The 12,515-nt window shown below is 46.0% G+C and overlaps 1 protein-coding gene across 2 annotated transcripts in view; it reads left to right on the plus strand.

Moving 5' to 3' along the window:
- CREB1 (cAMP responsive element binding protein 1) overlaps positions 1–1,692 on the plus strand; it is a 106,551-nt gene extending 104,859 nt beyond the window's left edge. For both annotated transcript variants that reach the window (XM_056537136.1, XM_056537135.1), the window contains one exon: positions 345–1,692. In XM_056537136.1, coding sequence (XP_056393111.1) covers positions 345–489 — 145 coding nt within the window. In that variant the 3' untranslated portion in view covers positions 490–1,692. The remainder of the gene's footprint in view (positions 1–344) is intronic.
- The last annotated feature ends 10,823 nt before the right edge of the window (positions 1,693–12,515 follow it).

A 12,515-nucleotide genomic window follows, 5' to 3' on the forward strand; every position in this document is an offset into this window, starting at 1 on the left:
TTGCCCTATTCTTTATTTAACTGTTGGATAGAATGCATGAGAACGGTGCATCTGTGCATAAGGAAATGGGTTTCCATGGTTTGGCAGCTGAACACACATGTTCTTTTAGCTGAGTGGGCACAAATTCCACTTCCAAATCTTGTTGTGAGCGTTCCAACAAAATTGGGGATGGTTATGGCATGGGATGTTCTGCAAGCTCATATAGGTTTATCTTCCGGTGTCCAAATACTTTTGGCCATATAAAGTAGTTTTTCTGTTTTAAAAGAATATTTTTATTGATGTCTTGTTTAAAGTTGCTGTTTGCTTGTCAACTGACGGGAACATGGTTGCATTTGTACTTTTAGGGAAGCTGCTCGGGAGTGTCGCCGGAAAAAGAAAGAATATGTAAAATGCCTAGAGAACAGGGTAGCTGTCCTGGAAAATCAAAACAAAACATTGATCGAAGAACTGAAAGCACTTAAGGACCTCTATTGCCACAAATCTGATTAAGATGGGCAGATTACATTGGGTTTATGAACCCTGAAGAGGAGAGAGAGACTGTTTTTTTAACCAGATGAACTGTGTTTTTTTTTTTTTTCTTTTTTAATTTCATTTTCTATATTCCCCTTTGCGCAAAACTGCCTGACAGCAACTACAGGATTTCATTCATTCATCTGTGCTTTTTGCATTAAACTGTGAATGCTCCTAACTCCTGCCTCCAAAACCAAGCAAGTAAATAACATCTTTCAAGATCAAGAAGAGACTTGTTCTATTTTATTTTTTTTAAACCTATTTTGTTTATTTGCAACTCTGCTTTGCGCTTCCTGTGTTTGCTCCACATTGTTAGTGCAGGGAAGTTTTGTATATATCTACATATAATGCATTGAGGGGTCTTTCACTCATGTGGCTCTTAGTACAATTATATACTGTATTATTGGAGCTGATTACAGACTTGCTTTGCCTATCTACTTTACTCCACTATGCCTGGCCAAAGCATCAATGAAGTGATTGATCAGTTATTAAGGTGTCCAAATGACCACACAACGTGTAAGATAAACGTATTGATTTCCTATGGAGTACATACATTGTGTCTTGGAGACGATTGGACTGTCGTGCTAGGAAACTGCACCAATCATTTGATAAGTTAAGGCATAGTACTCTTACTACATTAAGAATATTGTGCTAAGCTTTGTTGAAAGGTCTGTTCTAAGCACACGGAGGTACATCTGACACAAGTTTTAAAGGACTAAAGTTGAAAGATGTACCCCTCAGTGTATGACGAAATGTAAAACAATCATTCTAAATTTCCCCACTTGTTACCCTGTTTTTTATTAAGGAAAGTAGAATGTCTAATTATTTGTTAAACAGCGACACTTTATGGGCAATTTTAAAACTACAAACATTTCTTTATGTACTGTACCTCTAAACTAAAATCCCTATCACCAGCAACCTGTCATGGGATGTTTGACTCCACATTTATATTAATGAATTGGATGGTTTTTTGTTCCTTCCCTGTGCTGATTTGAAAAGTTTGATAAGAAAAATGTACAAAATGGGCTCCTCCCCATTGGTTTACTGTTAGCCTCTGCTCACTGCAACATTTAAAATCAGAAACTTACTTTGTGTTTTGGAATTTGTTGGTCTTGTAAAATATTTTATGTTGAGTAGAGTTATCATGTACTATTTGAAATACATTTTGTATTTTAAAACATATGATGTATTGTTTGCATCCGAAATTTTTTTTTTACTTTTGTGTGTGCAAATTTCCTTTGTGCTTATGTGTTATTGTATATATATCCAATATTTAAACTTTTTACACACACACACACACACACACACATATATATATATATATATTAGAATTTCTGAAAATTCATACATTTGTAATCTTAGCCTTGTTAAGATCTGCAAGTTCTAAGTTGTGGTATTAAAATTTACAAGGTTATTTCTAGAAACTGGTAAGTGATGCCTTCAGTAATGGAAGTTGGTGGAAAACAGATTTCATTTAGCTGCAGTTGGGCAAAAATAAGGCAACCTGTCATCTGTTTTTTTTCCTCATGTTTAAACCACCATGTCTTGGGGCTATTTAAAGGGGTAGTCCGTTGCTATCCTACCTTCCTACTGTGGCTGTGTTCTGTTCTATCCTCTTTTCCCCTTCTTCGTGCTGGCTTTGTTTTTTTTTTGTTGCGCACCCTGTTAGTTTTGGGTTACTGTTTAGTCGCTCCTTGACTTCCTGTGTTTAACGGCATTAGGACTACAGTTTCCAGGCAAACCTGCACCTGCCTGACAGGTAACATGTCCGGCCCTGTTGTAATGTTATCACGTCCACCTGGGCTTGTCTGGGCTAATCTCTCACGCCCTTCCTAATGAATTATTCATAGAATGTTGCCATTATTATCCTAGTTATTGCTGCCTATGATACGCCCCTGGGTTTGCATTTCGGGGCGTGATTTTCATTTCATGCTGCCCTGGTCATTCTACCTTGCCAGCGCAAGTCTGCGCCGCTGTGGCCAATCGTCTTGGAAAAGAAACAGCAAATCAACACATTTAGGGGTAAGGCCAAGAAACCGGGAAAGGAGGAGCGCCCGCAAGCAGTATGAATATTCAACGGGGGGGGGAACGAAAAAGAAAAAGGCATAGCGCAAAACACAGTAACACCCACTCTGGACACATTACAAACCAAACATGGACGTGGATGATAAAAAAATATGTGGTCACCATCAATTGGATACAACAGAAACTACTAATCTTCCGACATAAACATAAGGTAGGATTTAAAGGAAACTATTCACGCTAGTGTAATATAACTCCGGAACAAATAAAATATCGGGCCAGTGACTAAAATGAAGTAAACCGTGCAAGACTTGAAACCGGTACCCCTTTAAGATTTTTCCAAGGCTATATTTAGTTATATCTGATAAGGAATAGTGCAGAAAATGAGCTTTTAACTGTGTGCTGTATGATAGTTACCCCAGACTAGCCATCTGGGTGGAGCAATATGTCTCCGCAGATAAGGTTTCCACTAAAATCTTGGTCTCTCTGCCTCCCTTTTTCTGGTTTTTGCACAGGAACGCTTGAAGTGCTCGGAACCGACTTTATTTGTTCACTGCGTATGCACCAGGTGACAGCATATGGTGGCAATGGACCCTCTAAAATGTCAATTATACTTTTTAGCAGGGAGTGTGTGATTGTTGAGACAGGTAGCCATGCCTGACTATTCTGGGGTAATTATACTACTGTGTGTGAATAGTTGATTTTCTACTCTTCTTATCAACAGGTATAACTAAGAGCATAGTAAAAATATTAACTCTTTAAGAACTGCCGCCATATATACGGCACAGTCAGGGAAGTCTTTTGGGAAGATCTAGAAATCGAGCTCAGGAGCTGCACTCGCTTCATACACATTTGGTTCTGGCTGCTATTAACAGCCAGGGCCTGTGGTCCATGCTGGACAGGTCTGTGTCCGGCTTTAACCCTTTAGATGCCGCAATCAAAGTTGATCAGCGGCTTATAAAATGCCAAGAACAAAGTGACGATAGCACAGTAAAGCTGATCCGTACTACTGTGGCAAAATCGTGGTGTTTCGATCATCTGAGAGGTGCAGAGGATTCCTACCTCAGCCTTCTTATTTTCCGTTTGGTGCTGCAGGCAGTTTCAGCAGCCTGTTGTAATGGAGCACAAATAACACTGCTCAAATGCTGGGCTATGGGTAAAAATAAGCAAAAGCAATAATTAAGCAACAAATTTGAATATTGCTCTTCATTGGGGGACACCTTACAGATGGGTATATGCTCTTTCCACTAGGAGGCGCTGACACTACGAAAAAAGTCGACTCCTCCCTGGCAGGATATACCTGCCCATTGGAAGTGAGAATTCGTTTTAGCTAGTGTCAGTAAGAGGCAAAACACAAGTCTTGGGAGCTCCCCATACCTGGTCTTTTTTCATTATTTTCTATTAAGGGCTGTTTAGTTAGGTTCTTTACTCCCTTTTGTTTCCTTTTTTCAGGAGGGGGTTCAGGAGCATGGCGCTACCTGTTCCCCCATATGCGGCTAAAAGTATGGATCGTTAACCCCTTCCCGCCAATGGCCAGCACCTGGTGTTGCACCTTGGGTCCAGGTCCCCCTATCTTCCCTGCTCATCCCGCTGTCTCAGCCTGACATGATGCAGGTGACTTAAAAGCTAGCTGAAGACATCTTAGGTGAGTATATGAAGATGGAGTCCACAGGTGAGTTCCTCCCTTCCCGCACAGGAATTATGGAGTTCATATGCTCCCTTGGTGTCTTTTAGGGCAGTCACTTATAGACTAGCTCTTGTGAGGGCAATTTAAGGGGTCATTTGCCCAATCTTTAATGGGGTCTGGACTCTCAATGGTAGTCTCACCTGTCAGTTCTGTCTCAGGGCAGCCACCGGCTTTTGCGGCTGCTCCCTGTACTTACTGCGCCACAGTCTCGGCTCCTCCAGCGCTGTGCTGGCCGGCAGGAGCCATAATGGCGGAAGGCAGCTCCGCCCCTCCCTTCTTCCCGAATTCAAAGCAGAAACCTGGGGGTCAACTGTGGGGAGATTCTCTCCCTGCTCTGCCTTCAGAGCGCCCAACAGGGAAGGACCTGTGCCTCCCCTTACGGAGCTTAGCTCCGCGCCTCTCCTCCCCGCATCGAGCTCTCCGGACTGGCGCTGCAGGGGTTTTCAGTACTACCAGGGATGTCAGAGGCTGTATCCCTCTTCTGACTCCCTGGTTCAGGGCCATAGTCTCTTCCAACCATCAGGACCCTTCCCAGCCAGGCACCACTGCTTTCCCTCTCCCACCCGCTTTGCTCCGCCCCCATCATCTCTCCTTCAGGGCGGGACCCGTCACTCCTATATTATCTCCTCACCAGCAGCCTTTATGGTGGGGGGGGAAGACATAGCTCCACCATCCTTACCTTACAGGTACCGGCAGCCTTGTTGCTGGACATGGACTCGGTGCATATCTCCATCCCCTGCCCCCCCTCCCCCTTACAGTAGTAAAGTGGGGTTCTATTTCCCCTCCCCGGCTGGTTGCTCTTTTGGAGGTGGGGGAGTAGGCATAGCTCTTTTTTTTCTGTGACTGTATACAGGGGCCCCCTTCTTGTCTCAATCACCCTGTATGGAACCTGAAATGATACACTGCATTGAGTCAATTGAGGTAAGCCTCTGGCATACCTGCTTTCGCCAGGGTTCTCACTCTGTCGGAGACATACGTGACTCCCTGTGGCGGGTCATGCCAGGGATTTCATGATTCCTTCGAAGATACCAGGGTTACAGTCAGGACTGTTTCTCCTCTACCTCCGGTTGTCATGACAGGTTTGCCATGTCCGCAGGTGTTCTTGCCGTGTACATACATTATTCCCTCCTCCACAGGCTGCCAGATCTGCGGCTGCTGTCCCAGATCCCCACGTCCAGTGTGAGGTCTCCGTGGAAGTGTCCCTGCGTGGCCATGGATTGCACTTGCTCTCATTGGGCCAGACAGTAGTCTCACCTGTCACTCATCTCACAACTGCCGCGTCCGCGGCTGGACTTCGGTATCCCACTACTAGTGCAAGGTGACCGCTGGAGTGTCCCGTTGTCTACATGGACCCATACCAGTAAGCCAGACAGTGGTTGCATGGTGCAAAACTGCATGGTTTTCTCTGCCGCCTGTTGCTTTTCCTGCTAGCTGTCCAGAGGAGTGACCTGGCGTGTCCTTTGGACCCTCTTCAGGGCAAGGGAGATACAATCCATGGCTAAGCCTCCCCTGATCTCCCAGGGTGACAGGGATTCTGTTCATGGCTTCACTGCCTCTCCACATGCGTCAAGGGGCACAGTTATTGCCTATCTGACTGTGTCCCCTTTATCACCAGTGCCTGGAGGGCCACTCATTACGCCAGACCATTGTCTGCACAGTTTCTGCCGCTGTCTGTGTCCCATCTCTGGGCTGCCGCGTGCATAGCTGTGGCTTCCTGTACCTCACTGTTGGTGTGAGGACTCTGTCTAAGAGTTCCTGCAGGCACAAGTGTCTGCTGACAGCCAGCCAGTCTTAAGCTGGGTTCACATCATGTTTTATCCAATACGGGACCGCATACAGCTGGGGGGAGCTAAAACTGGGCGCTGCTGTATGCGGCCCGTATGTAATGTATTTCAATGAGCCGACCAGAGTGAAGCGCTGACTCCGGTCGGCTCATTTTTGTCCAGTATGCGGTTTTCCCACCGGACCTAAAACCGTGGTGGACGTATGTGGTCCCATATTGCTTAAAACGTGATGTGAACCCAGCCTTAGTCTGCATGGTCTCCTGCACCACAGAGTCGCCCATAAGTGTGGCCGCACTCCTGTGTCCCACTGTCTGTGGGAGAGTTCGAATGAGTGTTTCTGTGTGCTCAGGAATCCTCCATCTGTCAGCTCGGATGGCTGTCACCGTAGTTTACTGCTACAACGGGTCAACTACCATACCACTGTGTGGCAGATGTTCAGATAATCTGCTTCCTAGGTGTAGTTCCGAGTGGGTCTCCCCATGTTGCTTAGTGAGCCTTCTGCAATGCGCCACATGCTGGTTCGTGGGGTTTCCTACATTTATCAGGTCCCTCTCCACATGCCTGCCGCTCTCATGGTTTTAGGCCCGTAGCCCACTTTTAGTGTGTGGTTCTGGATGTGGGAACTGGTGTGGCCATGGCCCCTATGCCATGTAGCCAGACTGTGTCTGCATGGCTTTCTGATCCACCAGGTCACCTCCCCCATTCCTGCTGCTCCCGTGACTGCAGTCTGGTGACTCCTTCCATGTGAAGTTCCACAAAGTGTGCCTATGGGTTCATGGGACCTATTGTGTCTGCATGTTTCCTTCCCCACATGCAGTCCTGGTGTGTAGCACCATTAGGAGCTGGGGTGTGGGTGCCTCCTGCAGGTTTCATGGCTTTTTCATGGCTACAGCTGCACACTCTGTTCCCCTTTTCTAAGAGTGCCACGTTGGTCTGCTAGGGGCATGGTTGTGAATTGGGTGCCGAGTGTCTTCCATTCTGCCGGTCTTTTGGATGTCTGCTGTTTCCTGCATGTCTGCAGATTGGTTCCCCTCTACTATAGTGAGGTAACCATGTCTGTGTTCCTATGTATGCTAGGTCCTCTGCACATGTAGAGTCCGCCCTCCCTTCTGTCAGTGTGGTGTGCCTCCGGCCTTCCTGTGGTCTTGTTTTGAAGTCATGCAACAGTTGAGCACCTCTATTCTGGCAGGGGGCCTGTTGGGGCAACACAGTCAGTTCAGGCCCCCCTTTGCCTCCAGGTATTTTCCTGTGCAGGGTGGCTCAGGCATCTGCTCTGTTGCCTTAGACTCGTCTAGGATGGCTCAGCTGGCACCCATCTGGTCCAGGGTTTCTCCACGTTGGGGTGTTCCTTTCAACGCTGTTGGTTGCTGTGTGTGTGTGTGTGTGTGTGGTTTCCTTGCCCAGCACCTGTATCCAGGATTCCGATCCCTTCATAGCTCTATATGTTGTCGTAGGGTTCCTGGGGGGCTATGTCCGCCCAGCATTTTGCCCTGTTGCCGTAGGGTGTCAAGTGCCTGGCGTACTTGTCAGTCCCCCTTTCACAGGGGGTATGGGGATCAGGGAGCTGGCGTGGTCGGTGCCTAGGTTTTTCTCCCGACCACCCCTTGTTTTTCCCCTCCGCTAGGGGGACTATTTCGCTGAGAGCTATCTTCTGCCTAGATGGAGCCATCTCTCTCCTCATCCCTTTGCGCAATCTCCCTGGGATTTATCCTTCCCTTGATGGTGTCGGTTGTGGGACACTGACACCACAGTCTTCTAGAGTGACCTCCCTGTGCCCCGCACCTGGGAGTCTCTGCCAGGTTCCCTTTTTTGTTTTTTCCCTCCGTTCCCGTACTGATGGGATGTTGCTTTGGAGTGCTCTGGTCTTCTCAGATCGCTGGGGTCCAACTCTGGTTAGTCTCCTTGGCTTGGACGCTATCTTAGACTGCTTTGGCATGCCTTCTTTTTTGGCTTGGCCCTCCTGGTTCTTTTGGCCTTCGTGATGCTTGAGGTCATGGGCTGGGGTGGCAATCCTGCCCAGACTTCTCCATGATTCCATTGTGGGCGGTCTTTCTGTACCGCACTTCTTGTCTCGCCACGGAAGTTTGTCTCCCGGACCGTGTTGCGGCCATTGGGTTTCCTTCCACCTTCAGGTGTAAGTCTTCAAGGAGACGCGGGAACCTCCAATTTCCCATGTCGGCCACTCTGGTGTTCTGGGATGCTCCTTTTTAGGGTCTTCCGCTCCTTCTTGACCATTTATACTTCAGTGTATGTCTTCCTAGTGACTCGGGAGCCTCCAGTTCCCATGTCTGTCTCCTTCTGGGTCTTTGTACTCCCGGGATGGGAGTGGGTGTTCGGGTCATCCGGATTACACCAATCGAGCAAATTTCACCTTCTGGGTGCTCAGAGCGTGCCCCTGGGACGGTGGTTTTAGGTCTCCGGATATTTGGGTCATGGCTCTTATGCACCAGACCTCTCTAGAGCCAGTTTCCATCTTTCTTTTTTCCAGTGGTTTTCTAGTCTCCACCTTTCGGTGCTCGCCTTCTGCTCAGGCATCCGCTGCTCTTCCTGGTGTTTTTTCCACCATGTTCTTTTAGATCGGTCAACTCTGGATGGGTTCTTTTGTGCCCTTTTCCATTTTTGTTTCCCATCCGGGGCTAGCCCTCTCTCTGTTTCTGTTTTCCTTGAGGTTGATTTCTTACCTCCTCCCCGGAAGGTTCTGGCTGGGCTGGTTCCTAGTCGACAGTTTTCTTGTAGCTATATGGACCGTGGGTTTAGTCTCTGCATAAGATGGTCCCTTTTTCCGGGATTCTTTTCCGGGGTCCTTCAGGCTTCTTTGTTGGCTTCTCCTACTGCTTTGTGATTAAACAGATTACCTCACTTCCAGTGGGCGAGTATTTCCTGCCAGGGAGGAGCTGACTTTTTTTTCTCCTAATGTCAGCACCTCCTAGTGGCGAGAGCATATACCCATCTGTAAGGTGCCCCACAATGAAGGCTAAGAGAAACAGATTTTTCGGTGAGTACAAAAAGAATCTCCTTATTGTACAGATAAAAACTATAGATTCCCTGTGTGTGGAAAAATAAACCTACATTTTTGGGGTGTTACTGTAATCATCATATGTGCCTACAGAATAAAGATAATGTGGCATTTTTACCAAGAAGTGCTGTGTAGAAACAGAACCCCCTCAAAAGTTCTCAGCACTTTACAAATTTTACCACAAAATGTACATTAACAATGTCCTTACAAAATACTATTAGTGGTGCAAAAAACAAGGCCTCATATAGGTGGAAAAAATGTAATTAGCTATTAGAAGGCAAGGAAGAAAAGTTAAGGGCCCTGTACCATTGTGGTGGTTTGGACTTTAAATTCTGGTGAAAGGTTTCCTATAATAATTCATTATCAAGTGAACTACATTGTGTTAGAGAATGGAATGCAGTAGGTATCAAACCAAACCTGTGAGAATCCAATTAACTAGATGGTATTAATATTACCATCCATATTTTAACCCCTTAAGGACTGAGCCCTTTTTCACCTTAAGGACTGAGCCCTTTTTTGCAATTCTGACCACCGTCACTTTAAGCATTAATAACTCTAAGATGCTTTTACCGTTTATTCTGATTCTGAGACTGTTTTTTCGTGACATACTCTATTTTATTTTGGTAAATTTTCGTCGTCACTTGCATCCTTTCTTGGTGAAAAATCCCAAAATGTCATGAAAATTTTTAAAAATTTGCATTTTTCTAACTTTGAAGCTCTCTGCTTGTAATGAAAATTGATATTCCAAATAAATTTTATGTTGATTCACAAATACAATATGTCTACTTTATGTTGGCATCATAAAATAAACAATAGACTTTTAGAAAAAAATTAGAGGGCTTCAAAGTATAGCAGCAATTTTCAAAATCTTCATGAAAATTGCAAAATCTGAAGGGACAGATGTTACAGAACTACAACTCCCAGCATGCTTGGGCAGCCTGGACAACTCCCAGCATGCTGGGAGTTGCAGTTTGGCTTCTACTAGGAAGGGCAGCAGTAAATATCGCTTACTGCCCCCTTCCTTTCGCAAACCCCCCCCACCGTCGCTTCCCTACCTGCGCAGCTGATCTCCGCAGTCTCCAGCGATGATCTGCGGTCCCCACGGCATCTTCTGCACAGGTACAGGCTGCCATCTTCTCTCCCCGTTCTTCCCGACATCCAGGGGTGGGCAGAACGGGGGTTTCCATGGCAACCCCCTATCGTGCACTGCCATTGGTCAGAATTCAGTTCTGACTAATGGCAGGGGATAGGAGCAGCACTGCAACTTCGCTCCTATCTCAGGATGATCTGGGCTCTGATCATCCCTATTTTCCGGGTGATCAGGTCACCAGAGCCCCGATCAGCCCGGAATAGGAGAAAATTGCATGTCTGAATTGACATGCGATTTTCTTCGATCGCCAACATGGGGGGGGGTCTTGGATCCCCCTCGGCGATGTGCCGGGATGCCTGCTGAATGATTTCAGCAGGCATCCCGGTCCGGTCCCCAACCGGCTAGCGGCGGGGATCGGAATTCCCACGGGTGTATCCATACGCCCTCAGTCCTTAAGGACTTTAAAACGGGGGCGTATGGATATGCCCGCCATCCTTAACAGGTTAATACATGAGCAGCAGTAACTAATCTTCATTTTTTTTTTTTTTTTTTTTTTTTATAACTAGAGCACATTGGGATGCATCTGGAGAAAATTACCGGCGGTTATAGTAATAAATTAATCTGTTGCAGGACTAAATATGTCATGGGAATTATGTAATAAGTCTGTATCCACCTCCCCTTCCACTTGTTAATGGACCAGCTTCAGTCCTTTCTGAGCAGACAAGAAAATAAAGCAGCATCTGCACTTTATCTCCTATGTTCCGGTTTTCATTGGAATAGCTTCCTACTGTAGCTCATATTGTCAGGTAGGGCCTGAGGTGAGGCATTAAAATATGAGTGACCACTTCTGCATATGCTGTGGGCCGGCACAAGGGATTCACACCAGACAGGATGTTGGTATAATATCTCCCTTCTCAGCATACTCACTAAGGAGCTGCCCAAGGAGTTCTGTTTAACTCAGGAAGTACATTTTGTTTTTTTACATTTGACAAAGAGGAGGGTTAGTTATAACTTCAGAATCAGCATGTTACATTTTTATTGGTTATTTGAGCTTTATCTCTGTATATATTAGCATATTTTAGGCATCTATTTCTTTCTCGGCCAAAGTTCACTCATGCTGCTCTTTTCACTCTGAGACTGGAAAAACCCGGATCCGTGTCATACTCAAATATTTTGTCTTCTAACGTCTCATCTTCCAAGGTTTCAATCTTAGTCACGAGCAGATAGCAAGATCAGGAACATGGTGTATTGTTTAAGAGAAGGTAACAAATATCTTTTTTTTTCAGCATTAGAAATGGCACTTGTGTGCAGTCAGGATACCTGGGAAACAAAAAGCCCCTAGGCCATGTTCACATGTCCAAAAACCATGCAACTTTTGACACTAAAACAAAGCTGATTTCTGCGTGAAATCATATCCTTTAAAAAAAAAAAATACATCATACATTGATTTCATTGGGAGACCTGGCACAACATGAAAAAATAAGTGATACTGCTATTTTCAATGGAGTCCATCTCTAAAGCTCCCATTAAAAGTAGTGTGATTTAATAACAGTAATTTGCCTTACTGATCGTGGCTCTAAGACAATCACAGTGCAGTGCTGCACACAGGCAAAGTTGCTGCTCATGTGTACATTGAGGGAGATATATCAAAACCTGTCCAGAGGAAAAGTTGCTGAATTGCCCACAGCAACCAATCAGATTGCTTATAAAAAATTTTCATAAATGAAAGAAGCAATCTGATTGGTCGCTATGGGAAACTCAGCATGTTTTCCTCTGGACAGGTTTAGGTAAATCTCCCCAATAGTCTTTGCCTCTCCTTTGTTAGAGGTTCACAGTACAGTTCCTACTGACGTTTTTTAATTTAATATACCAGGGGTACTCAACTGGTGGACAGCGGTCCAGATCCGGACCTCCGGCTAGATCTCCCCTTTATTAATTGCAGGCCACAAAACATGTCAGGTCGCTGCACTAGTAGTTAGAGCAGTGTCAGGGTAGCAAGACCGCCGCAGCAGCGCAACAAGTAGCAGCGAGTCCAGGGTTAAAATCGCTGCCTATAAGGAGCGCAGGGGGAGCAGCACTGACTGCTATACATTATGCTGCCACAGCAGGTCCATTACTTCATCCACGGAACACAGAGCAGCTTCATGTGAGGGTGAGTGATGTCCCCGTGTCCTCCCTCTCTCCCCCATGATCAGCAGTACATCCTGGGGATGGGTGATGTGTATAGTAGCAGTCCAGTGGGGTCAATTTCCCTCCTTCAGTGTCCACAGGTCACCAACAGGTCACATTACCAGAACAATTTTTGGCAAAATCGCGCAATTTTTGCAGCTCGTAGCGGAGGATTGTCGTTATGAGCAGGCACAAATAGAGGCAGCACTGTAGGGTCCATTGTTGGCGGATCCGCAG

This window comes from Hyla sarda, chromosome 8 (assembly GCF_029499605.1).
Source record: "Hyla sarda isolate aHylSar1 chromosome 8, aHylSar1.hap1, whole genome shotgun sequence".
Taxonomy (NCBI): domain Eukaryota; kingdom Metazoa; phylum Chordata; class Amphibia; order Anura; family Hylidae; genus Hyla; species Hyla sarda.